Below are 24,258 nucleotides of genomic sequence, written 5' to 3' on the forward strand. Positions count from 1 at the left end.
TTATGAAATCAATAAACATTTCCATCATCAAAATTATAACAAATAAAGGTTTAACATATCTTGCTTTGCATGTAATAAGACTAGGTAATATATTAGTTTCACCCTTTAAGTTGAATTATTGAAATAAATTAACTTTTACACCATATTCTAGTTGAATTATTGAAATAAGTTAACTTTTACACCATATTCTAGTTGAATTATTGAAATAACTTTTACAACATATTCTAGTTGAATTATTGAAATAAATTAACTTTTACACCATATTCTAGTTGAATTATTGAAATAAATTAAGTTTTACACCATATTCTAGTTGAATTATTGAAATAAATTAACTTTTACACCATATTCTTCACCTGTAGGCTATATTATACATCTGGGTTGATGTGGACATACGTAGCATAGGAGGCTATTTCAGTTGCTAGTATGGTTGGCTGTCTCTACAGTCATGATGAAAGTTCAATGCTATTAAAGCACTTTAAACTTTAAATCAAAGCATTTTGTTTTATCATATAAAATAAACACATTTTTATTCAGTTTAGAAGTTTTGGGGCTATTTTTTTGGCTCCTGCGCTGCTGAAATCAGGGTGTCCCTTATTTCTATTTCTGAAAGGTGGCAACCCTAACTCCAAATGACACCAAACTTTTCTGGGTGAGTATACGACCATAAAAAATGCCAGAAATAAGGTCCAGGTTGTAAAAAACGAAACTTTCCCTTTAACTGTTAAAACGGCGTCCATATGTCCCAGCTTTTAGGGCAGCGCCTGAAGGCACCATAAAGCCGCCTACGTCACCGCAGGCGGCGACTTCAACGCGCCGGTAAAAGTGTGAGCAGAGCGGCAGCAGCGGGGTCGGCAGCTCTCCATGCGTAGCGGCTCTCTGGACAAACTAACCCGCGGTAATATCCTCACTTAAACAGACCGATAATAACACTGCTAACTCCTGATTAATCAGCATGACCGAGGCGGCGTGTCGTTTGAAAACCAACTACATCAACTAACTGAACATTCAGCGAGCCTCGTCCGTCACCGCTGATCCATTGTTAGTTATTGTCAGCACGTTGACGTTCACTTGCCAACAGCAACAACGACAAAAACACCCATTTCGAGCTGACCTTTAATCGATTTGGGTGGACCTGCTTAATACGGGATCGACTTTCACGGATTTGACATTAGAGGACGTCCACCTGAGCAGAAGTAAAGGCTGGATATTACCTTTATCGAGGTGAGTGTGCTGACGGCGGTGTTGGATCCGCTGGCCGAGGAAGCGTTTCCACACGCCTTCTATTGTGTGCGGGGTTGCTATGACGACGCCATAGAAACCCTGTAAATGAGACAGTTGCCATGGTTCTCGACAGAACTGTCTTTAAGTTTGTATAATCAGCTGAACCACACTGATACTGTTGATGATAAACGCCTATCTGAATGTAAACCTTGATATGGGACGGACAGAAAGTCAAAGTAATATTTGCAATGCATATTTTTTTTTTTTTATATATGTTTTTATTGGCAGATTGTTTCCACAATACAGAGCAAAACAGATGAACATACCTTTTTTTTTCTCCCTCTCCCCATCTCTCCCCCCATGGTTATCATCATTAAGTTTCCTTTGGGAATAGCAAAAAATAAATAAAAATAAACAAAAAATAAAACTAATAATAATAATAAAATTTAAAAATATTGTAAATAAATAAAAATAAAAAGATACTTATATAGTGACATAAAAGTAGTAGTAGTGCAATGAATGTATACTTAAATAAGAAAATAAAGTGAGAACGAACCGAGATGGGTTATCTAGAGATGAATAATTATTTCTTAGATCAATAATTAGCAATTCCAGTAGTAGTCACAAGTAATACTAGTAAACACTTGAGTCGGAATGTTGTCATATATCACCTCCAGAGTTATATACCAATGTAATTGGGCTGTTACTATTTTTAGGGATAGAAAAATGAAAAACAACAAGAAACGAAGACATCAGCTCAGTCCTTTGGAAGTACCCTCAAATTTTCAAAATAGGTAATAAATGGTTGCCAGCTCGAGAAGAACCTTTCTAATGAACCTTGCAATGCATATTTTTACCACTTTTACCACTAACACAACTGCAGTTAGTTATTTTGAGAAGCCTTGCAGCATCATGGTTATCAGGAAAGGTGGGTTACTGGAAAGAGAAAAAAAGAAAACACTTCCTGTTTCCAGAGCTTTGGTTTTTCACAATTTCCTGTCTGATTACATTCCTGGATGTGTTGAAGAACTAAATTTACACAAACTTTCCTGAACTCCTGCCCGACCCCCACGACCACCACAAACACACACACACATTGGTGGTTATGTTTAAAATACTTCTCCAATCCAATCTGTGATAATATCTCCTCACATTTCTGTTCCAGGAGCTGAATGGCCTCCGTTGTAGCAGTGAAAACTGAGAAGCGACCTGCAGCTGATTCTCAGGATGCAGAATCTAATGCTAAAAAGCCCAGGTGAGGTCAGGTTCTGCATTTCGGACAGCTGAACACTGTGTTTAATACTCATTCAGCAATTTCGGCAACAAATTTGATCAAAATCTTGGTTCCAAATTATTGCCAGTCCTACATACAGGTAGGTTTTAGTTTCACGCTGCATGCTACCAATGCTTGGAAAAAATGGTTTGTTTGACCTCCATGCTGTCAGAAGGATGTGGGAAACACCCTCTTTGGAACCGTCATCACTCAATTTCTTCCTGCCCCAAAGGAAACTGCTGCCCAGCCTGAAGACGAAGCGAGCCCCTGAACTTGTCCTGGTGATCGGCACTGGGGTGAGCTCTGCAGTGGCCCCTCAGGTCCCAGCTCTCCGCTCCTGGAAAGGCCTCATCCAGGCCTTACTCGATGCAGCAAATGACTTTGACCTGCTGGAGGAGGAGGAGAGCCGGCGCTTCCAGAAGCACATGCAGGAAGATAAGAATTTGGTGCACGTGGCCCATGACCTCATTCAGAAACTTTCCCCGGTAAGACTGCCTGACTCTTTTTCCTTTTCCTATTTCCCTTCCCCCTTTTTTTTCTAAAGCACCCTTCAGACATGCAGACCCATATGTTAAACAGACTGCCATCTCACTGTTTTCTTTAGCTGACTGGGATTTGTTTTAAATTCTAGGAATTTATCAAGACATCTTAGCTTTATTTCATTAGACCACTTTGATTGTGACATGAGTCCTGTTCGTGACCCAGTGTTAAACATTTTAATCTAAACAAAACAAACATTGTAGTTGCTGAATTTCAAACCTGGAATAAAAAGGTAAAGTTAGTATTTATTTTACATTTGTGATATATAAATACACCACTGCTTTGTTAAGGACTTCTTAACAAAGAAAAAATGACGCCACAGTATTTAGCAGCCTGCTTGCTCTCTTGTGTCAAGGCTTACTGCATTTTTGCAGCATACATGTTGTATAAAACTGTTTAAATACATGCAAGTTTTATAAAAAATAGCTGTGAACTATAGATAAGACACCTTTTTTACGGGCTGCTTATGTGTCAGTTTTGCCCACAAACACAGCAGTCAACACTGCTAATATCGTCCATAGGTTGTTTTTTTTTTTTATTCAAAGGTCTTTTTATTGTTTTTTTTTTTCAATTTTCACAAAATAATTACATACAAGAGATTTGAATTAACATAGTAAATAGGATAAACACCTATAACCCTCACATGTCTTGCTCCAACGGAGCCCCATCCCTACAACTAAATTATTGTACCATTCAGAGATGAAAATAAAGACAATAAAATAAAAAATAAACAAAAACATACAAATAAATTAAAAAATAAATAAATAAATAAATAAATAAATAAATAAATAAATAAATAAATAAATAAATAAACAAAATAAAGAAAAATAAACATTACAGATAACGAGTAAGTAAATTATACAATATAAGGGTCAGTGTCACACCCCTGCAATCTCAGTGGCGTCCATTTTTCCTATATAGGTCAAGAAAGGTTGCCAGATATCGTAGAATGTCTGGGCACACCCTCTTGTGGAGTAACGAATTCTCTCCAGTGCCAAATGACGTGCAAGATCGTTAACCCAAAATTTAAAAGTTGGGGGGAGTTTGTCCTTCCATTTTAACAAAATAAGTCGTCGTCCATAGGTTGTTTTTAAGTGAAGTTCCCCTGTTATTAAACTCAATTTGCACTCTGTTCCTTTTTTTGATAAAGTAATAAATACTGCCTTGAAATGTAGAAATGAAAATGTTTGACTTTTTGAAACTTCTGCCTTTAGACAATAGATGGAAGTGTGGACATTTCATTCATTTGCTACTTGAGGCTACATGTTGCATTAGTCATTTTGCTTCACATGACAGCTCATCTGATGTTTGCATTGATTTTGTTTTTGTGTGGAATTGGAGACTTTCTAACTTAGCCTTCAAGTTGCATGAGCAGCGGACTGCGTTAAGCCATGTGACAGTGGAGCTGTATGAGAGGCAGAAAGGGCATAAACGGGCCGAGTATTCCCCTAGCCAGAATCAAGTAAATCTCACAGGTGGTGAGGTCCAGGAATGTTTTCATATTTTGAAATGAGCAAGGCCACACATACTGTCTGGAAATTCCTGCCATCCAACCACATAGTCATAACAGGAAGGGAGCATCTGATATCCTTTCAGGCTTTTACATTCTCTGCGAGACCATAGAGCCTTCAGGTTTCTCAGGAAAAACTTGATAATCCTTCTTTTTTTTTTTTCTTCTCATATTGAACCCTGCTGCTTTCAGCCAGTTGAATTATTACGAGGGATTTGGTTAGGAAAATGAAGTGGATAAAAACTTTTTGAATTTACATATGACTGAATTCTTCTACTACTGAACCAGTCTGGTCTGGAGTAGGGTTGGCAGATGGGAGTCTTAATACCGTTTGCCTCCTGTGTTAGTCATGTCTCATCGCACCTTTGACATTGATAAAACAGGCTTTGTTTCAGCCCTCAGCCTGTCGTAACAAAGGGAACAAACAGCGCTTTTATGGCTTTATCCAACGTGTTTATTTCCATCCACAGTCGTGCAGACACCAGCTCACTCCCGCGGGCTAGACACAGCAGGATCTAGCACAGCAGGTCTGAGGAAAAAAACAAGCGGAGAATAATGGGAACCAGAACTCCCGACCCCCCACTCCTTGTTCCAGATTTTCCATTCAGACAGTTATAAAGTGCCACCTAAGCTTACACTGAGCTACACTAGAGAACATTAGCATGTATGCTCTTCATTCACAAAACTGGCATGCAGATATTTTCCTTTGTGTCACACATGCACTTAATTCATTTTCTGTCCTCTGGCAAAAGACAATGGACTTCTCCAGATGTGAATTATAATGCCGCCTTGAGTCATGCACTCGGATTTAATACTAAATCCAACCCACTTCTCCATAACGCTCTGTCTGACTTTCTCACGCTACTAAAGCGGGAACCTCTTTATCATAAAAGTGTCTTAATAAACGCTCGTATCTGCACAGTTTTGGGACACCTGCCTTCGGGTCACTTAATTCCAGAAATGCTTAGCTGAGAGAGTTTAACCCACTTTCATGGATTTGTGTATCAGCAGGGTTACTTTGGGCTGTAATGAGGCACTGCAGAAGTATTGAGGGTAATCTGAAGGGAAAACCAAGACTGCTATTACCACGAATCCTGTCACATTTCCAACCTTTTTTAACAAAAAGGCTAAATAGACATGCACTGACTGGTTTTTGATTTGCTCACTTCAACTAAGAAAAGAAACGCCCAGCCATCTATTGGTCATGACATGATGAGCAGGGTAAGAATATTAACTCTTTCGTCCTGAGTTTGAATCCTGATGCACATTTAAAACACTATTTAAAATCCGACTTGTTTACTTGTCCTTAAGTTGGTTATTACATAAGTCCAGAGACGGTCCAAGGACAGGGTGATCAGGATGGGCACATAGTCACTAGATGTGGATAATGAGCTTCTTCCTGTGGAAAGGACTCCTGCTGTTTAGCCCATTAGTGCTGTAATCTGTGGAAGTCAGCGGAGCATTTCCTTAGAAGTAGGATCACCTTGGTCACTTCATTTTGCACCAGCCTTTGCTATTCTTAGCTGCCTGTGTTTTGTTTTGTTTTTTTTCTTTATAAACACAAGATGCTCCACAAAGTGAGGATGAGATTTAGACGGCACAGTCACAGCCCATAATCTCTTAGCAGACGGAGCGACCCAAAGAGCTGAGGACACTCTGAGAATGAATCGAGGAGTGCCCAACATTAATTATGAGACGATCCCGCATGCAGATGCTGTGGAACCGACACTCTTCCTGGCCCCGCCTCAAAGCAAAGCTCAATTTGAATTCCTGTCGAGGGCAGAGCCGGGGGAAGTGCTGTTGAGAGCATGTTTGACATAAGCAGCAGAAGCATCTTAAAACTGATATACATTATATTTTTGCCTATTTCTAAGAAGTAACGGTTCTACACAGCCTGAATTCAGCTGCTGCTAAGCCTTTGCCTAAATACACACTTTGAGTTTAAGGGATGATGCACTCACAATCAGGTCACATGGTGTCATGAGGCAGTCCTCTTAAAAGGCTTCTTGTTGTGTGTTTATGACTGTTTACGCTTCATCACAGCTGCAGTAATTTGACCAATGACCTGTGGATGTTTGTTTTTTTTTTTCCTTTTAACCTTCCTTGTCAACAGTGTACTTCCCCAACATCTACTGCAGCAGTTGCGCTCATGTTGAAATACGTCAACCACTTTTGTTAAATTCACATTGGCTTAGCTCAGACTTGTATGTTTACGTTATTGTGTGAAAAAATATATCTCAAACTTTCTTACACGTGCAGGTGCTAAATAGCCAGACTCATGCTCCTGTCATTGTTGTGTTATAGAGGACCGGAAATGTGCGATCCACGTTCTTCAAAGACTGTCTTTACGAGGTGTTTGATGATTTGGAAAGCAAGATGGAGCACGCAGGAAAACATCTGCTGAGGTCCGTGCTGCAGCTGATGGAGAGCGGCGCCCTGGTCCTCACGACCAACTTTGACAACCTGCTGGAGATCTACGCGGCCCACCAGGGCACCAAACTGGAGTCTTTGGACCTTACGGATGAGAAGAAGGTAAACACCGCTCCGCGTGTGCTGTGGTATTGATTGAGCTCTTGCTTTTAGCGACAATGCATGCCGTAAGCTTTTTTCAAATAAATGCAAAGGTCATTAAAGCACGTGCCAAATTGAGCGCCTGTGTACTACTTCAGAACATGCAGTAGTTTGAAAATCCTGACTCAAGTTGGATTTGTTGGATTTTTACATACTATCTTGTGTAAGTTTTGAAGTCGCATTGTCAGCTATATTTATGGCTTTGCGTGGAAGTGAAGTTCCTTGTCGGCTGGTTTAGAGGAAAAGCAGATAATTCTTTGAACTTTTGGCCCCAACCAGGTGGAGGAAGGTTAAAACTCGAGCCATAAAATGATATGAGTCAAATTTTATTGACGGAACAATGTTAACTTCTCGTCTAAGACAAAAGTAATTTTTTTTTTTTCCTAGTGCGTAATGGTTTATTTTACAAGTGAACAGGTCCTTCACAAAATCACGGCTCATGTGCCAACATGCTCCACGTGGCAGTTATTTCCTATTAAGCTTGAAGTTAGGAGTTAATGTAATGATTTAAAAGAACACAAATGACCTGAGAGAGACCTGAAGCTTTGCCTCTCAGTCCTGGTATTTATATCTGGTCTCCATCAGGGCTAATATACTCTCGCTGCTCTGCTATGTCCAGTCTGAACAGGGTTTTGTGCAATGGACTGTTAAATGTGAGTGTGTGTGTGTGTGTGTGTGTGTGTGTGTGTGTGTGTGTGTGTGTCTGTCTAGGTGTTGGAGTGGGCTCAGGAAAAACGAAGGTTAAGTGTTCTGCATATCCATGGTGTTTACACCAACCCCAGTGGTATTGTACTGCACCCTGCTGGCTACCAGAATGTACTAAGGAACACGGAGGTTATGGTGAGTGCTGATGTTGTTCTGTATTATTAGCTGTTAGTTGTTGAAGGAGAAATATGTGTGTACTAGGGATGGGCGGTATGGACTAAAAAATGTATCACGATAATCTCTGGCATTTATCCCGATAACGATAAAAATGACGATAAAAAAAATACCAATTGAACTCCACCTTTTTAACTATAAATCTATCACCACATTCAGTCTTTGGAGCCAAAACACTGCTCTAAAAAAACACTAAATGCTATTAAACCACACCAATTAAATTGAATCAATAAAAACCAATTAAATGAGTTACACCTGTACTGCAAAACTGTAATGACTCAAATGAAACAAGTTTGAAATGTAAGAACAGATTCAACATTTATTCAAACTGCATGGCTTAAACAGTGGGATAACAGTGCAAACAGCAAAAGTACCATTGTCCTTCAAGTTTTCTTAGCTTATAAAATCACAAAGTAGAAAAAAATACAACCTGATAAATAAAGAAACAGGACAAATAAATAAAAGCCATCCTTTGCACTCACTGTTTTTTTGCAGACTCTGCATATAATAGATGATGTTTGCTCCTCGTCACTGTTTTTAAATCCAAACCAGTTCCAGAGCTGGAGCTGGAGCTTTGTTAAGGCTGATTTATGGTTCTGCGTTAAATCGACGCAGAGCCTACGGCTTTACACAAAAACGTCAACAACGGGAATTTATCGTTTTTACCGCGAGATGACAAATTCTTACCGTGGGGAATTTTTTTGACGGTACACCGTGAACGGTAAAATATCGCCCATTCCTAGTGTGTACCTAATCCAACATTGTTAACGATATGAAGATGCTACATAACACTGTTCAGTTCTTGGAAGGGACTCTAGTATAATGACCTGGAGCTGTGGTTATGGGATGATGGGGCATACTTCTGGTGTTTGTTCTTTAACAGCGCGAGATCCAGAAACTGTACGAGACCAAATCGTTCGTGTTCCTCGGCTGCGGGCGCACAGTGGACGACACGACCTTCCAGGCCTTGTTCCTAGAGGCCGTCAAACACAAGTCTGACCTGGAGCACTTCATGCTCGTGCGGCGGGAGGACGTGGGCGAGTTCAAGAAGCTGCGTGACAACATGCTGGATAAGGGCATCAAGGTAATCTCCTATGGAGACGAGTACGCTGACCTGCCTGAGTACTTTGAGAGGCTGGCCAATGAGATCTGCAACCGGGACGTGTCCACCAACAGTTGGGGTAAGGACACTCAAAGCCTGTTGGCTCAGTGGGGGGGGGGGGTTAACCATTGTTCTTTGGCATCTTGTAGCTGTTTGAATTTGTATTATAGTCTGCCTGTATCAACGGGGAAGTCCTTTTGTTCTTTTTTTAAGCAAATTTTACTTTTTTAGAGCTCATGCAAGAAGCTGTAGGTTATTACAAAAGGAGAGTAGTACAATTAGAATACCTAAACTAAAGGTTGCAGAGAAGCAAGCGTTAGAAAGGAAGTGATGGTCTAATGAAAGGCTGCTGAGTGACAGAGGGGGTGTGTTATAACGGGATGCAGACTAGAAACTACTGGCTCTTTTTCATGATGTAATGACTCCGGTTCACTTCTGTTTAATTAATTTTATTTATTTATTTGAGTACCACCTCAACCACGACTCATGTGAACTGAGTTGATGCTGAATAGTGTGTGTGTGTGGGTGCTGCAGCAGATTAATATCTCATCGGTCTGCAAGGATAGGATGTTCATAAGCCATCCATCCATCAACGTGAGATTGTGGAGGCAGGAGTTCCAGGCCTTCATCGCTTCAGTGTTGACCAGTTTTTACAAATTATCTCTCACTGATTCAACTTGGAGGAAGAACAGCGCTAAATCTCTTAAAGAAGTCTCAAACCGTTTTGACACAAGTTATGTATTTTGGACTTTGAGTCACTGAGGCATTATTTACTGTTGAGCCATCAACAAATGAAGCCTTTTTAAAAAGTGATGTTACAGGAAGACATGCAAAAACAAGAGTAGATGTTTCAGTCTAGGTTAGCTTGGAAATGGAAGTTAAAATCTAAGTTACCGGTAGTCCCCGTTGTTGCAGCTTTGATTTAGAGGCTAAGTTTTCTCTTTTTCTTTCATGAATGATAGCTTTAGTTTTTTTTTTGTTTTACAGACTTGCCTAACATGCAACCTTTTTTTTTTTTAATGAAAATAGGCTCACAATGTGGGTTACATCTTATAATTTTCTATGTTTTTTTTCTTTTTGTTGCCCTTCATTCACAGGGTCCCCCTCACAAAACGGGGAGGAACAGCAGAACGGGTTTAACACACAGAAAAACCTTCTTCAAGGTTAGGACTGAGGCTTCTGTGAACTTGACAAGAGACATTTTCACAAATCATCAAGAACCCTGCCCGCCCAGGACTCTTGGGTTGCTATGACTCGCTGGTAGATAGACAATCCAGACTCAAACTGGCCTGGGATTTCCACTGACAAGACTCGCTGGTACCTTTTTTTTCCAAAAGCCTCAAGTAATTTTGCATGACTGTTAATGCTATGTTCGTATTCCTAGCCCAAATAAAGTTATTAAAATCTAGATTGATTTTGACGGTCTGTACAGCCGAGAACCGTACACCCTGCTGACAATCCCACCAAGCAAGGCAGGACATAGAAGCATCCTCCCTCTCTGGTGCTTTCTTGTAACTTGCACCACTACTCCACGTATCCATTTGCAACAGCAGCAAAGCCAGTTCAACCCTTTTGCTTGCTCTGTTTGCTATGCCTAGAGGTTACCATGGCAACCATGTGGCTTATGGAAGATGAGATCTATTATTCACAATCTAGTATAATGTAGAGAGCCAGGGAGAAAGTTGAGGTTTCAATCAGATTTGGGTTGGCAGTGTGAACATAGCTGTGACTGAAGAATTTTTACACGTTTTTTTTTTTTTAACTGCTCATTGAAGTTGTTGCTTTTCAGTTTTTCCAATATGATGATTCATGACAGGAGCAGTGATTTTCTTTTAAAGCTGTAGTGAGACTAGTTGACTGAGTGGTATTCAGCCTGGTTTAACTGAATGTAGGATTATACAGGAGGCCTTAAAGCTGTCCCTATTGTTTAAATATAGTTCTTTTGTAAAGGGGAGAAGTATAAACTGGCACAAACTCGCTCCCCTGTTTTTAAAGCAGCGCAAAGATTATTTTTAGCCCTTTATGTCCCCCTATAGGTGGTGGAGGTTAGGTCGCTTATACAACACAATCTAAAATATACTTTTGTTCGGTCTCGAGCTGCATGCCTTTCTTGAATAATTACTTTCTTGAGTCTTAGTCGCCCTGATGTCAACCGTCATTGACATAGTACTATAAAGCGGTACATAGATGTGTTTTGCTTTGGGCAGGAATCTAAAGTTACTCGATACCAAGGATGGGAGCTGGATGACATTTCCTAAAAGTAATCACATGTTGCCTGAAATACAATCTGACATTTGAACATAAAAATATGTCCTTTGTGCTGCTTTAGATGTTGAAGGTTCTCTATTTAACAGGTTGAATGTCATTTTAGTGTACGGAGAAGACGGTAGCTTGACAGAAGTGATACCTCTAAATCCAGGCAGATGTTGACTGTGCCATTTGGATTCATATGTACACGAGGAAAGTAAAACAATCCTCCTTTACCTACCTGGAAGCTTCAGGACGCATCGTAGCGTCCACTTGTGAACAGTTTTGTGTTGATGGATTGAGTTCTCTCTACCCTACCAGGATAATTTGCACACTTATGTTCATGGGCAAAGAACGGACAGAAATAATCATCACAGAAAGTGAATTATGTTGAATTTAAACTCAAGAGTTTTCATACCGGAGCAATTTTCCTGCCAGTTGCAGTTTGCCACTCCTGTGATGAAAATAAATGTACTTTGTAAGCATTTTTTTCTTTTTTGTATTTTTAATACTTGCATGTGTTTTCTGGTGTAGTATTTATAAGTACTATTTTCAAAAATAAAGCTTTTTTGCTTATGCTATCCCATTTGTCTCCTTGTGGTGTTGGCATTAGATGGCTGCCGTTGTTGTGCCTCCAGAACATGACAAAGTTCAGACTTTGAGCATATAGCAGCTTTATTTAGAAATGTTTACATTCTCATAAATTAGTTCAAATCTTCAGTATAACCTTTGATTCTCTCATATTGCACTAACAATTTAGAGGGGCTGGAGTTTAAATGTGTATTTCCTAAAAGGTGAAAAATAAATCAAAAAGGAAACTAAATTAAATGGCCACAAACAACTGACAACATACAGTGGGGCTTTAAATCTATGGGCACCTTCATGGAACCAAAAATCAAATGTACAACATATCCATCCACTTTTCTCAAACTGAAGAATCAAAGTCTTGGTTTCATAATAAAAATGAGTCAACTGATGTCTGGTGAGACGAGGAGCTTGGAGATGAACTTCACGGAAAATTCCCAACTAAATTGTTGCAAAGCAAAGTTTAGTATGTACATGATGTACCGTAGTTCTTTAAAGGTGATCAATTTTGAGCCTGGTTTTTTATATTCCTTTTTTTTTTTAAAGAGTGGTATATCTGCTAAACCGATAACCGCTGATCTTCACACCTACTTGTCCCACTTCCTCCGATCCATCAGTGGTTTCTGAGCTGAACTGCCACGGTATTCTTAGTGGGGAACCATCTATGCAATCAAAGCGTTAATGAAGAACAGAGATGGCAGAGGCACTTTGGTCACTAAGCCTTCCTCTGGCACAGACCTGACCTCATTTGCATGAAGACGAGGAAACCGAGAGACAAAATGCTAAAGTTTTGTAACTTTGTAAACTGATGACTCAGCCTAGGTCCAGCTAACATTTCATTTGGATGTTTCTTCACTGTTTTAAAACCCAAGCTCATCTGAGGTACTTTCTAATTTGGCCCAAAAAAGTAAAAAATAAATAAAATAAAATCATTCTACGAAGGGAGGCTCCCCTGGTGGTTTTGGAAAGCGTTCTGTCCATTGACGTGTACGTCAGTCCTGTACTGGGAGGAGAAAATCCTGTACCTTTTGAATGAGTTTATTCATTTGATTCTAAAGTAGGATGGGCAGGACAAGAGCGAGAAAAGGCAGGCTAGCAGGGCAAGAACATCTCATGGCAGCATGGCAAGTGTACTGTTGGCTTCCTTGCGATGATGAATGCACAGCAGAATGCGCAGCCACCCTTAAGCCTTCATCAGCGCACTGACCACGGCACGGGCGTTGAGGCTGCGCAGGTCGTTGTAGGTCTGCCCCGTACCCACAAACACGATCGGCTGGCCTGTGATGTAAGTCATGGAGATGGCAGCACCGACCTGCGAGGGAGGGAGGGAGGGAGGGAGGATGACGTGTGACAGTGATCAGATTTCCACCTTCAAATTATTCATAAGCCTCTAAAGCAGCGGCAGTCACAAAACAAGCCACATATGGGTACTTCTAATGTTTAAGTGTGTATGTAAGGGGGAAACATGTTTACCTTGTCATCAATGGTGTCAAACTTAGTGAGAACTATTCCATCAATGAGGCGAGGCTTGTCAGACATGGAGTGGTCAGCCAGAGCCTGGTTGAACTTCACCTGAGCATACAAAGAACAGAGAGCCAAAAGCATTTAGGTGAGATTTGATGCGGGGGGAAAAATAAAGCACTCCAGCTTCGTACTGCGGGGAGTGAGGAGGATGCTCTGCACTTCTGTGTCAACATGACAGGTCAGTAAAGAGCAGATCAATGAGACACTGACCCCTGCTGGACATCTGATCACATGAAATCTTATTCTGTAGCAGTTTGTTATTAAAGGGGACCTATTATGAAAAACAGGTTTTTTCTTGCTTTAACATATATAAAGTGGTCTCCCCTCAGCCTGCCGACTCAGAGAAGGAGGAAAGCAACCAAATTCTGCAGTGTCTGTACAGCCGCCCGGATGAGCTGTCCAGTGTGATGTGGCTTCTACGAGCCGTTCAGATTCTGCTCCTGTCGTTACGTAACCAAAATGCAAACCACGCCCACAACTAAACACCGTGTCCTAACTGCATGTGAGCGTCCAACTATCGCGTCACACTGCGTGACATCGGACGCTCTCTGTCCATCTCCCTCCAGCAGCTGCCACTTTATTGAGGTTTTTGTAGTGAAATGAGGAGGAATCATAGAGATAACTTTTCATTTCAACTAACTGGATCAGCCGCTCCCCATCCGTGACTGTTTCCTACGGCCGTTTCAACCGGCTTTCAACGCGAGCGACAGGAAGAAAATAATGTATCCGACAAGTGTTCAGCTCAAAGCGGCGCGCCGCGTCGCTGCGGCCAGTTAGGACAGTCCAATAGAAAATAAAGCAATGGAATTGATTTTGTTGCTGACGCTCACTCGCATCGCATGCAGTTAGGACACGGTAACTCCGCCGGCCGGAGCTTCCACCATTTTTTCGTAGCGGCGTATCGCGTCATTCAGGCAGCCAATCAGCATAGAGCCTCATCATCATAGCCCCGCCCACTCAGAATCCCTCATAGAGAATGAGGGTAGAAACAGTAAAGATAAAGACATGGCCCAGAGGCTGAATTTCTATTTATATAGAAAAAACTATCAAAAGCTTGTTTTTAAGACAATCAAGGCCTGTTTAAAATAGGTATTAGATGCCATAATAGGTCCCCTTTAAATGACTTTTCAAAAATGAGCAGCAGAGCATCATCTGGTTTGAAATAATCCAGGCCAAATTGTAATATAGAGTTTGTATTTCCTCTCAGGAAGTCAGGCATCATCAGGGGACTTACCAGCTGGTCAACTGCCTCATTTCCCACAAGAGCCTCCCCAACAAACAGCACTAGGTCGGGCATGTTGACTGCAATGAGTTTGGCCAGGGCCGTCATTAGTGGGGTGTTGTCCTGCATTCGTCCAGCGGTGTCCACCAGCACCACATCAAAAGCTTGGTTGCGAGCTGAAGGGATCAAATGTTTGACAGTTACCATGTGACAACACCCATACGGGCAGTACTCAAGTTGAGGGGGGATGAGGGGGGACGGCATCCCCCCTGAAATAAAAACGGTCCAAATCATCCCCCCTGTAAAACTGCCATTCCCCCTTTCCATCCCTTATGTCATTTCATCAATGAATGTGGTTTTACTGCTATTTCAACATTTAGAGTCATTACCAGAAAAATAACTTATTTGACAATTTCCACCTGTTTCAAGTACATTTTCACTTAAAATAAGTAGGAAAATCTGCCAGTGGGACAAGATTTATCTTCTCATTACAAGCAAAAAAATCCTGTTCCACTGGCAGATTTTTTCTACTTATTTTAAGTGAAAATCTACTTGAAACAGGTGAAAATTGTTGTTTTTTCCAGTGATGAGTCTTGTTTTAAGTGAAATGAGATTTTTAACTAAAATGAGACATTTTAACTAGAAATAAGACAAATATTCTTGTTAAGATTTCGAGTTTTTGCAGTGATCCATTTTACTTATCCTGTGAAGGACAGAGTCATATTGATAAGTTCAGAAAACTGTTTTTATTTTTGTGTTTTGATGTATTTGATGTAAGCCCAGTGGATATTTAAAGCTTACAGAAGGCTGCATTTAACTGCTGCTACGTCATTTCTGCAGTATTTCTGCAGGTGTTTTGGTCAGTGCTATTATTTGTAATATATTATATTATTTATAATCAGAATAAATTATCTGTCCCCATATGATAAAATCCACCATCCCCCTGAATTCTTTTTACAACTCGAGTACTGCATACGGGATGTTTTCATGTGTTGTGGAATCACAGCTGAGGTAAACGACGCCCGAGCGTTCATTTACCGTAGGCGATCGCTTCCATAGCAATCCCGGCTGCATCTTTCCCGTAGCCCTTCTCATAGAGCTGGACCACTGGTTGTCCCCCGTGCTGCTCGGGAGGGTGCAGGGAGTTCAGGCGGCGCTGATGAGTACGGAGCTGCTCCACTGCCCCGGCACGAAACGTATCGCAGGCTGCGATCAGCACAGTGAAGCCATTCTCTATCAGCCAGTAGGAAATCTGAACAAAGACAGAGAGATGTTCAGCTGTGTTGGACAACAGGAAACTCTTTAGTCCCGAATTCTGGCGATTTGTGCACGCAGTGACGGCAACATTGTCATTGTTTATACTGACTGCAATTATCCTCCTTCAAAAGTGGAATACAGGACTTATTATTCCACTTGACATGATTTTAAAATCGTTGCATCATAGCATAGCTTTGTTACTCCTAAAACATGTTGGACACACTAAGTCTGAAATATCTCCATCTACGATGCCAGGTGAAATATCTGACATATCCTTCATCAGAAGTTTTGTACCTCAGATTTTATTCCACACTACTGCTGAGAACTTAAATAAGCTCCCATAACACAAACCACCACAAGCTCTCAAACTTACCTTCGCCAGGTTGGTAGACTTCCCAACTCCATTGACGCCACAAAATGTAATGACAAAAGGCCTGCGCTGGTTCTGCGCATCCATGACGTCTCGCAGAATATCCACCCTGCGCTTGGGTTGCAGGATCTGCACCAGTGAGTCTTGCAGGGCCTGCTTTACCGTTGAGGTCACAGCTAAAGGGCAAAAGGTTTGTTGCGTCAGGAACTGTCCTCATAACAGAGTTATTACACGATAATAATATGCTTCACTGCCTTTAGTTGGCACATTTAGTCAGTAATTATTTGGTGCCCCATGAAGAGCCATCACAGACTCATTAGGAGTGAATCCCAAAAGCGCTCCCAGAAATCCATGTTACTTTGATGAGAACACTTTAAGGTCCTACTTGATTGTGTCATAACACTCATAAGCTGCACTTTAGAATACTGACTTGGATGCTGTATTAGTGGTACTTATAAGCTCAGAGCAAGGTGTGTGGTACAGAAAGCGCTGTAGTCATTCAACCATTTACAGTTCTACCATGGCTCTGCAACACGTTTACATATTACAGTCTCAGAGTTGTGTGCATTCAATCTGAAGAGCGGGCTACTCCTGATGCTCCTTTATGGCGCTTTTCCACTAGCACCTACTCAGCCCGACTCGCCTCGTCACGCCTCGTCACAGCTCCACCCGTTTTGTCCCCGTGTGTTTTTCCACAGCCAGGTGAGAAGTGGGCGGGTTGGAGTGAAGCTGCTGTGACGTACTCGATTGCGCAACCCCTTTGTTTGTGTCTGCGCGGATGAGAAAATCAGCTGGAGCCGCGAGCGGCTGAGAGTAAAACAGAGCTCCTGTGGATCTGATCGTTCCTTATCGCCCGTCTACATCCCTTTTTTAATTCTCTCCTCAGCCACCAGGTTTATGAACATCTGCACCTCAGAGTTGGATCACCAAACAGACGTTTTGCGCTGTATAATAAAATCGCCGCGAGCCACGAGTCGTTCTCGCGCTGACTCCCGCTTCCTGATTCAAACGTCTGACGGCCCCGCCCCCCGACCAATCAGTGGCGTGTAATGTGAAAACGTCAGATATAGTGCCGGCTCAGCCCGGTTAGAACCTCGGCAGAATGGTTACAGAAAAAGTATCTGCTTGGCACGGCTCCAACCGTCTCAGCCCGTAGTGGAAAAGCTCAAGACGGGGGCGCGGCGGGTAGAAGCGAGCTGAGTAGATACTAGTGGAAAAGGGCCATTAGTTTAGCCCTGTCATGAAATAGAATGGAAAGGACAAAGAAGTGTTTTGTGGGAGGGGGGAAAATATATTAAAACAGCAGGAATCTTCCGGTCCAGCCATGCTCTTTCATTCTCAATTTTCTTTTCTGCTCCATATTTAGTAAACATTTGATCAAACAGCCTCATCTCCGAGTTGCACCATGAACTTCCCGGAGAACTGCATACAAGCCCATCTGCATAGTTTGAATACCCATAATCCTTGGCTCTGCAGAAGGTGAGATGGATGCAGACAGATACCTAAATGGCACCACAACCTCGGTCTTAGACGGGACTAAAAGAACACAGTGATGCCCTGTACTGGATGTGTCTGTAGTAATCAAACACTAATTCATCTTTAATTCATGTTGGATGTTTTGTCATATCAGATAAAAATCTCACCTGAGCAACACTTGAAAGTTATGCATAAGTGAGAGTGGGAGAGAAGATCATTTCAATCCACTTAGGGTAAACTGTTGCGATAGGGTACTTACTGGTGAATGTGCCCATGACTTTGCCCTCCAGTTTTTTGGCAACTGAGTCACACAGCTGGGAGGCAATTTCGGCTGCTACATTCTTCGCTGTGAAGTCAAGAGGACAGCGTTGATTGGCAGCCAAATGGAGCTTCAAACCATGAAGTTAGAGTCTAAGAGACATGAACTCGTACCGATGAGGTGGTCCTTCATCTTCTCCAGTACTGGCTCCATGTCCTCCTGAGACAGGCTCTTGGATCCCACCAAGCCCTTCAGCATCCCAAACATGCCTCCAAAACCACCACCTTTTTTGGAGCTGAGGCAAAAAGGGAAATAAATAAGGCCACGTTTACACGTAGCAGGGTATTTACAAAAACGGATATTTTCCCCTCTACGTTTTCAAAAATATCCTCGTTTACACGGACCCACATGAAAACGCTGTTAACGTCATGCCAGCCAATCAGAATCCTGGAAAAAACATCAACAAATGACACGTTAAGGCTGATTTATGGTTCCGCGTTACACCAACGCAGAGCCTACGGCGTTGGGTACGCGGCGACGCACACCGTACGGCGCACATCGCCGCATACCCTACGCCGTAGGCTCTGCGTCGATTTAACGCGGGACCATAATTCAGGCTTTACTTCCAAGACGGAACGAGAGTCTGAGAGAATTGAAAACATGTAAAATAAAAGAAAATATTGACGGTGGCCAACCAAATTGTAAACACAGGTCGCACTCATGACGCTGCTGGTGACGTTTATGTCGCATAATGTGACGTAAATCTCAGTTTTCCTCCGTTTTCTCTGTTTAGACGCAAACGTGAAAACGGAGTTTTTGAAAATCTCCACTTTGGCCGGAGTTTTCAGAAATGATCGTTTTTGGGGGCTTTGACCTCCGTTTTCGTGTAAACGAACGGCCAAAACGCATGAAAACGCCTCCGTTTTTGCCCCGTGTAAACGGGGCCTAAATGACCTGCCAGTTGTTTTGGACCATTTATCAGGGGTTGGTAAATGCACCAGAATAAAAATCACAGTTGTTTTCCCAGTAGCCTAGAATGCATCATGTGAAGACTTAATCGCCAAACACACAAATATATACAACCAGAAAAGTTTTTAAAAAAGCACTGGAGGAACTATTACCGAAAGATTTAGGACAAAAACCATAATCTAACACCTTTTGACCAATACTAACCAGCTATCTTTTAATAAAGGAATAAGTTAACATATGCAGTTTATTATGGTCATTAAAAACCAGAACTGACGGGTCAAATCTGCAACAGCCACGAACATTGCAGTCGGCGACTATCCAACGAATCTCTTCCATCTAAAAAAAGAAACACATTATTACCTTTTTCCACTTGTATTCTTGTCAACCACCCTCTCCTCTTCCTCCTCCATCTCCTCTTCCTCGCTGGACTCGTATTCCACAGACGGCAGGTCTCCCTTCATGGAGCTCAGCTGCATCCCCTAAAAACGCATCCAAGAAGCTTTAGACTAGGGCTGGGCGATATGGACCGTATATGGAAAGTCATATCTCGATATTTTCTAGCTGAATGGCGATACTCGATATATATCGATATTTTTTCTGTGCCTTAATTGAGGTTTCCCCCAAAGCATTATAGCGTAGCATCTCTGTTAGCTTCATTTTTTTCCTGAGGCAAACCCTTAAAAAAAACAGTCAGTTTTAATACAAAGCCTCGTGCCAAATGTCACACAGGTTCCTTTATTAACAGAGGTCTGCACAATATCAAAATGTATAAAACAAATGAAATAAAAATAAACTGCCTGCATATATAGAATAAAAATGCTTCTTGAATAAAATAAAACAAATATCCCTTTCCTGCATAACAATTAAATTAAAATTTTCCACTGAGGTTGACAGTTGTGCAAATAACAAAACATTTGTGCAAATCTCAAATAAAACATTCAAGTCAATTTGTCACAAAATAAGCTATATCAAAATCATTAAAAAAAAAAAAAAAATTTTTTTAAATAATCGATATAAACGATATCGTCTCGTACCATATCGCGTTTGAAAATATATCGATATATATATTAAAATCTCGATATATCGCCCAGCCCTACTTTAGACTAAAATTATCCGTGTGACTCCTGCAGATGTCTGAGGTGCAGGAGAAGGTAAACACACACCAGGCCATTTTGTGAGTCTGGGATCTTTTCACCACTATCAGACCCTCCTCCATTCCTGTTACTGTAGTCTAGGTCCTTACTGCTGCTCCCACCGTTGCCCCAGATGCGTTTTTGTTTCTCCTTCGGCTTCTGAGGCTTTGGGGACTTACTGCGAGCAGGATGGCAAAACATCACATCGATTTTAATAGAAATAACAGGCGTTTCTTTGGCTCTGCTGATTTTTATATGAAAATGTCACTGTATCGGCTGCAATACCTTGGTTTTTCAGTTGTTACTACCATACGTTTGCGGAAGAATGCCTCTTTATTCTTTTCCAACATCTCCTGAGTCAAGCCCTGGTTACCATTCTCAACTATTTTCTGGCCAGGGGGTGAGGCCTTGACTTGATCCGCTTTTGCAGGCTCGGCTGCAGGAGCTGAAAAACATTCACCATCAGTCAGCTGAGATCAAAAGACAAAGAAATTTCAATTAATGATTTTAGTTCCACCAGAAAACAGAACTCACCCTCCTTTTTGGTATTTTTATTCTTCTTGCTACCGGGGTCCTTGACTTTATCCCCGCCCTTTGTTTCAATCATAGACTTCACAGTTTTTCTGGACTTCTCAGACTCAGTAAAGGGGCGCATGTGGGTGTGACTTCGAGCTTTGCTGCTCTTCTCTGCCTCGCTTGTGATGACAAGTTGAGACAAATTCACATGGAAGGAAAAAATAATAATTAGAAGCTTGATTCAGTGAAGAATGTCATGCCTGGACATATTTTAAACAACACAAACAAGATCATCTCCTGACAATAATTTAAGTTATTTTGACTAATGGCTACTAAACTAAAAACGAGGCCGTAGTAAATCATTATTCCCGTCTACGCTTGGCTTTAACCCGTTATCATTTCTGGCAAAGAGGAAAGAGTGGCCTTGAGACATGGGGACAGATCAAAAACTGTTGATTTTTTTTACCGTTGCCACAGAAACAGACAAAATCAATGGTAGGTTTTATTTGAATGACATATCCAGTATGTCAGATGACAAAATAACTATTTTCTGGGCCATATACCCTAATGAGACCAAGTGAAAAGCAGCAGAGATGAGATTTCTCCTCAGGGTGGCCAGAATTAATTCACTAGAGGGACTGCAAATCTCAACTACAGTGGAAATGGTAGGAGAGAAAGCGGAATAGTTCCTAGGAAAAGGATAAGCCTCTTGCTATGACAACCGGCACTTTGATAAGTGTAAGATAAAGGATGGACTGCCTAACAAAACATGACCATGAAAGCCCCAAAACAATACCAAATTCAGACTGAGCCACCAAAACTATCAAACTACCCTGGGTGCTTACTTAACGTAGTCTATGGTATAGCTCACCACAGATGCACATGTATTACAGTATTTAGATACGCTGTTTACACTACAATTAGATCTTACAATTATCATTTCAATTTATTTTTACAATGGCCAAATCAAGGATGTATTTCCATCTCTTGCTACAACACAGGCACAAATCAAGTTTGCTCCTGTGGTTCTTGAAAGAGAGAGAGAAGGATGCAACAAATCCTTTAGCTTTTGGATTTTTGACCAGTGGAGCTGTAACAGAAAAAAAAGTAATAGTAATTGTTGTCTTTACCTAAGAAGCATCTTGAAGTCATCCTCAAACTCAAAGCTGTTGTTGAGAAGCTTCAAGGCGCCCTTCTGCTCCAGCTCATTCTTATAACGATCCCTAAAGTGGAGCTGAACATCATCTATAAACTTGTCCACATATGTCAGCGTCAGGATTTTTTGAAAACCCACCTGGACAGAGACAGAGGAGGAGAAAAGAAACAGAGACACTTGGTTATTAAGCCTATAATAACGACTATTTGTTGCCGTGGGCCCAACAGTTGTGTTATTTACGTAATATGTCATTGTGATGTTCAGACACTTACCACAAAAATCAACTCAAACTCATTGTCGAGCTTGTATTTTAGACTCAGGGCTTCGTGGGTGTATGAATTGTTCCCACTTCGCTCCTGTGGGAGAAAGAAAAACCACCATTGACATGTAAACCAGCGGTTAACATCTAACATTTACAGTTTTTTTGGATTTCTCAGACTCATTAAAGGGGCGCAGAGCCTACGGCGTAGGGCACGCGGCGACACACACCGTACGGTGCGTGTCGCCGCGTGCCCTACGTGGTGTGTTCATAACTAGCAGGATAGACTACTGTAATGCTCTTCTTACTGGTCTACCCAAGAATAACATCAATCAGCTGCAACTGGTTCAAAACGCTGCAGCGCGAGTTCTGACTCAGACCAGAAGGAGATTCACACATTAGGCCCATTTTAAGATCCTTACACTGGCTACCTGTTAGTTTTTGTGTTGATTTTAAAGTTCTCTTATTAGTTTATAAAGCGCTACATGGGCTTGCACCAGAGTATATTTCAGAGATGTTTTTATTCTATGAACCAGGAAGGAACTCAGATCCTCTGGTTCTTCCTCTTTAGCTGTTCCACAGGGTAGAACTAAAACGTTTGGTGATGCTGCTTTTTGCCACGATGCTCCAAAACTGTGGAACAGCCGGAGGATCTGAGAGGAGCTGGAAATGTGGACACTTTTAAACGTAGACTAAAAACTCATCTCTTTGGTCTGGCTCTTTATGTAGCATCAAATTTTATAGTTTTATTCTTTAACACTTTTTAGAGGTATTTGTTTTATTTATTTATCTATTTCTTATAATGTTTTTATTATTATTATTATATTTTATTGTTGTGGACTGATTATTTTAATTCTTGAACTTTTATCATTATTTCATTTTAATTAACTATATTGTATGTCAGTGTGCATTGGTCTCCCAGTTTTTATTTTTGTTTTTATTATGCTTATTTTTCAGTCAAAATGTTAAGCACTTTGTATTTCATGTACCTGGATGAAAGGTGCCATACAAATAAAATTTGATTAATTGATTGAACGTTGTTTCCACAACAAGCCATCTGTGTACCCCAAAACCCCAAAAGGGGTCACCCAGTCAAAACAGGTGAGTTCAGAGTAGATATACAGGACTGTCTCAGAAAATTAGAATATTGTGGTTTTCTGTAATGCAATTACAAAAACAAAAATGTCATACATTCTGGATTCATTACAAATCAACTGAAATATTGCAAGCCTTTTATTATTTAATTATTGCTGATCATGGCTTACAGCTTAAGAAAACTCAAATATCCTATCTCAAAAAATTAGAATATTCTGGGAATCTTAATCTTGTACTGTAACTGTAAGCCATGATCAGCAATATTAAAATAATAAAAGGCTTGCAATATTTCAGTTGATTTGTAATGAATCCAGAATGTATGACATTTGAGTTTTTTTAAATTGCATTACAGAAAATAAAGGACTTTATCACAATATTCTAATTTTCTGAGACAGTCCTGTACATTCAAAACCTGTCTGGTTGTTAGTTGTTACGCAACAAGCTGGTGTTTACTATCCGTCAAGGCTGATTTATGGTTCCGCGTTACACCGACGCAGAGCCTACGGTGTACGGTACGTACCCTACGCCGTGGGCTCTGCGTCGGTGTAACGCGGACCATAATTCAGGCTTTAGCATTAGCTCCCAGGGTCATGGTTACAGGTTTGTTAACGAGGACCAAAGTTACCAAACCCTCGGACCGCGGCTCACCTGGAGGATGACGGAGCGGATGAGAGCGTTCACCGGGCCGGTGAAAGACTCGGTGACCCCGGATCCCTGGAAACACCACAGCACGATCCCCCCTTTGCTGAAGATGGTGAAGAAGTCCAGCATCTTGTCCCCGCGGATCTGCTCATTCACACAAACACACAGAGATTACACATGTAACATGTGGAGGGAAATGGAATCAAGGTTCGTGAGAGCCAATTGAGAGTGGCAGCGAGATGAATCGATCTTCTATTACCGAATAATGATTATATGTACGACAGACGTCCCACGCGAAACCCGCGGACCGGTGCTGGAACTGTTTGGACACGTCACGGGCTCCGGCAGGAAGTGACGTCCACTTCTGGTGGCGGTCTGCGCCTGCGCGTTGTGACGAAATGGTCCAGGATCATGGGAAATGCAGTCAAAATGCTAGCTAAAAGGGATTAATT

The 24,258-nt window shown here is 41.3% G+C and overlaps 2 protein-coding genes across 2 annotated transcripts; one reads left to right on the plus strand and one right to left on the minus strand.

Moving 5' to 3' along the window:
* The first annotated feature begins 828 nt into the window (after positions 1-828).
* fam118b (family with sequence similarity 118 member B) lies at positions 829-11,924 on the plus strand. Its single transcript, XM_061719026.1, has 7 exons — positions 829-1,221; positions 2,387-2,476; positions 2,727-2,979; positions 6,849-7,076; positions 7,827-7,955; positions 8,878-9,175; positions 10,194-11,924. Exons 2-7 carry the CDS (start codon positions 2,394-2,396, stop codon positions 10,262-10,264), a joined length of 1,062 nt encoding a protein of 353 aa, XP_061575010.1. The 5' UTR covers positions 829-1,221; positions 2,387-2,393; the 3' UTR covers positions 10,265-11,924.
* Positions 11,925-12,000: 76 nt separating this feature from the next.
* On the minus strand, positions 12,001-24,142 carry srpra (SRP receptor subunit alpha). Its single transcript, XM_061719025.1, has 15 exons — positions 24,066-24,142; positions 23,813-23,950; positions 22,083-22,166; positions 21,785-21,948; positions 20,673-20,833; positions 20,424-20,583; positions 20,169-20,316; positions 19,366-19,484; positions 18,210-18,331; positions 18,037-18,123; positions 16,305-16,477; positions 15,713-15,926; positions 14,687-14,850; positions 13,402-13,500; positions 12,001-13,240 (listed from the first exon to the last, which is right to left on the minus strand). Exons 2-15 carry the CDS (start codon positions 23,933-23,935, stop codon positions 13,112-13,114), a joined length of 1,947 nt encoding a protein of 648 aa, XP_061575009.1. The 5' UTR covers positions 23,936-23,950; positions 24,066-24,142; the 3' UTR covers positions 12,001-13,111.
* Positions 24,143-24,258: the final 116 nt, after the last annotated feature.

This window comes from Cololabis saira, chromosome 4 (assembly GCF_033807715.1).
Source record: "Cololabis saira isolate AMF1-May2022 chromosome 4, fColSai1.1, whole genome shotgun sequence".
Classification (NCBI taxonomy): Eukaryota; Metazoa; Chordata; class Actinopteri; order Beloniformes; family Belonidae; genus Cololabis; species Cololabis saira.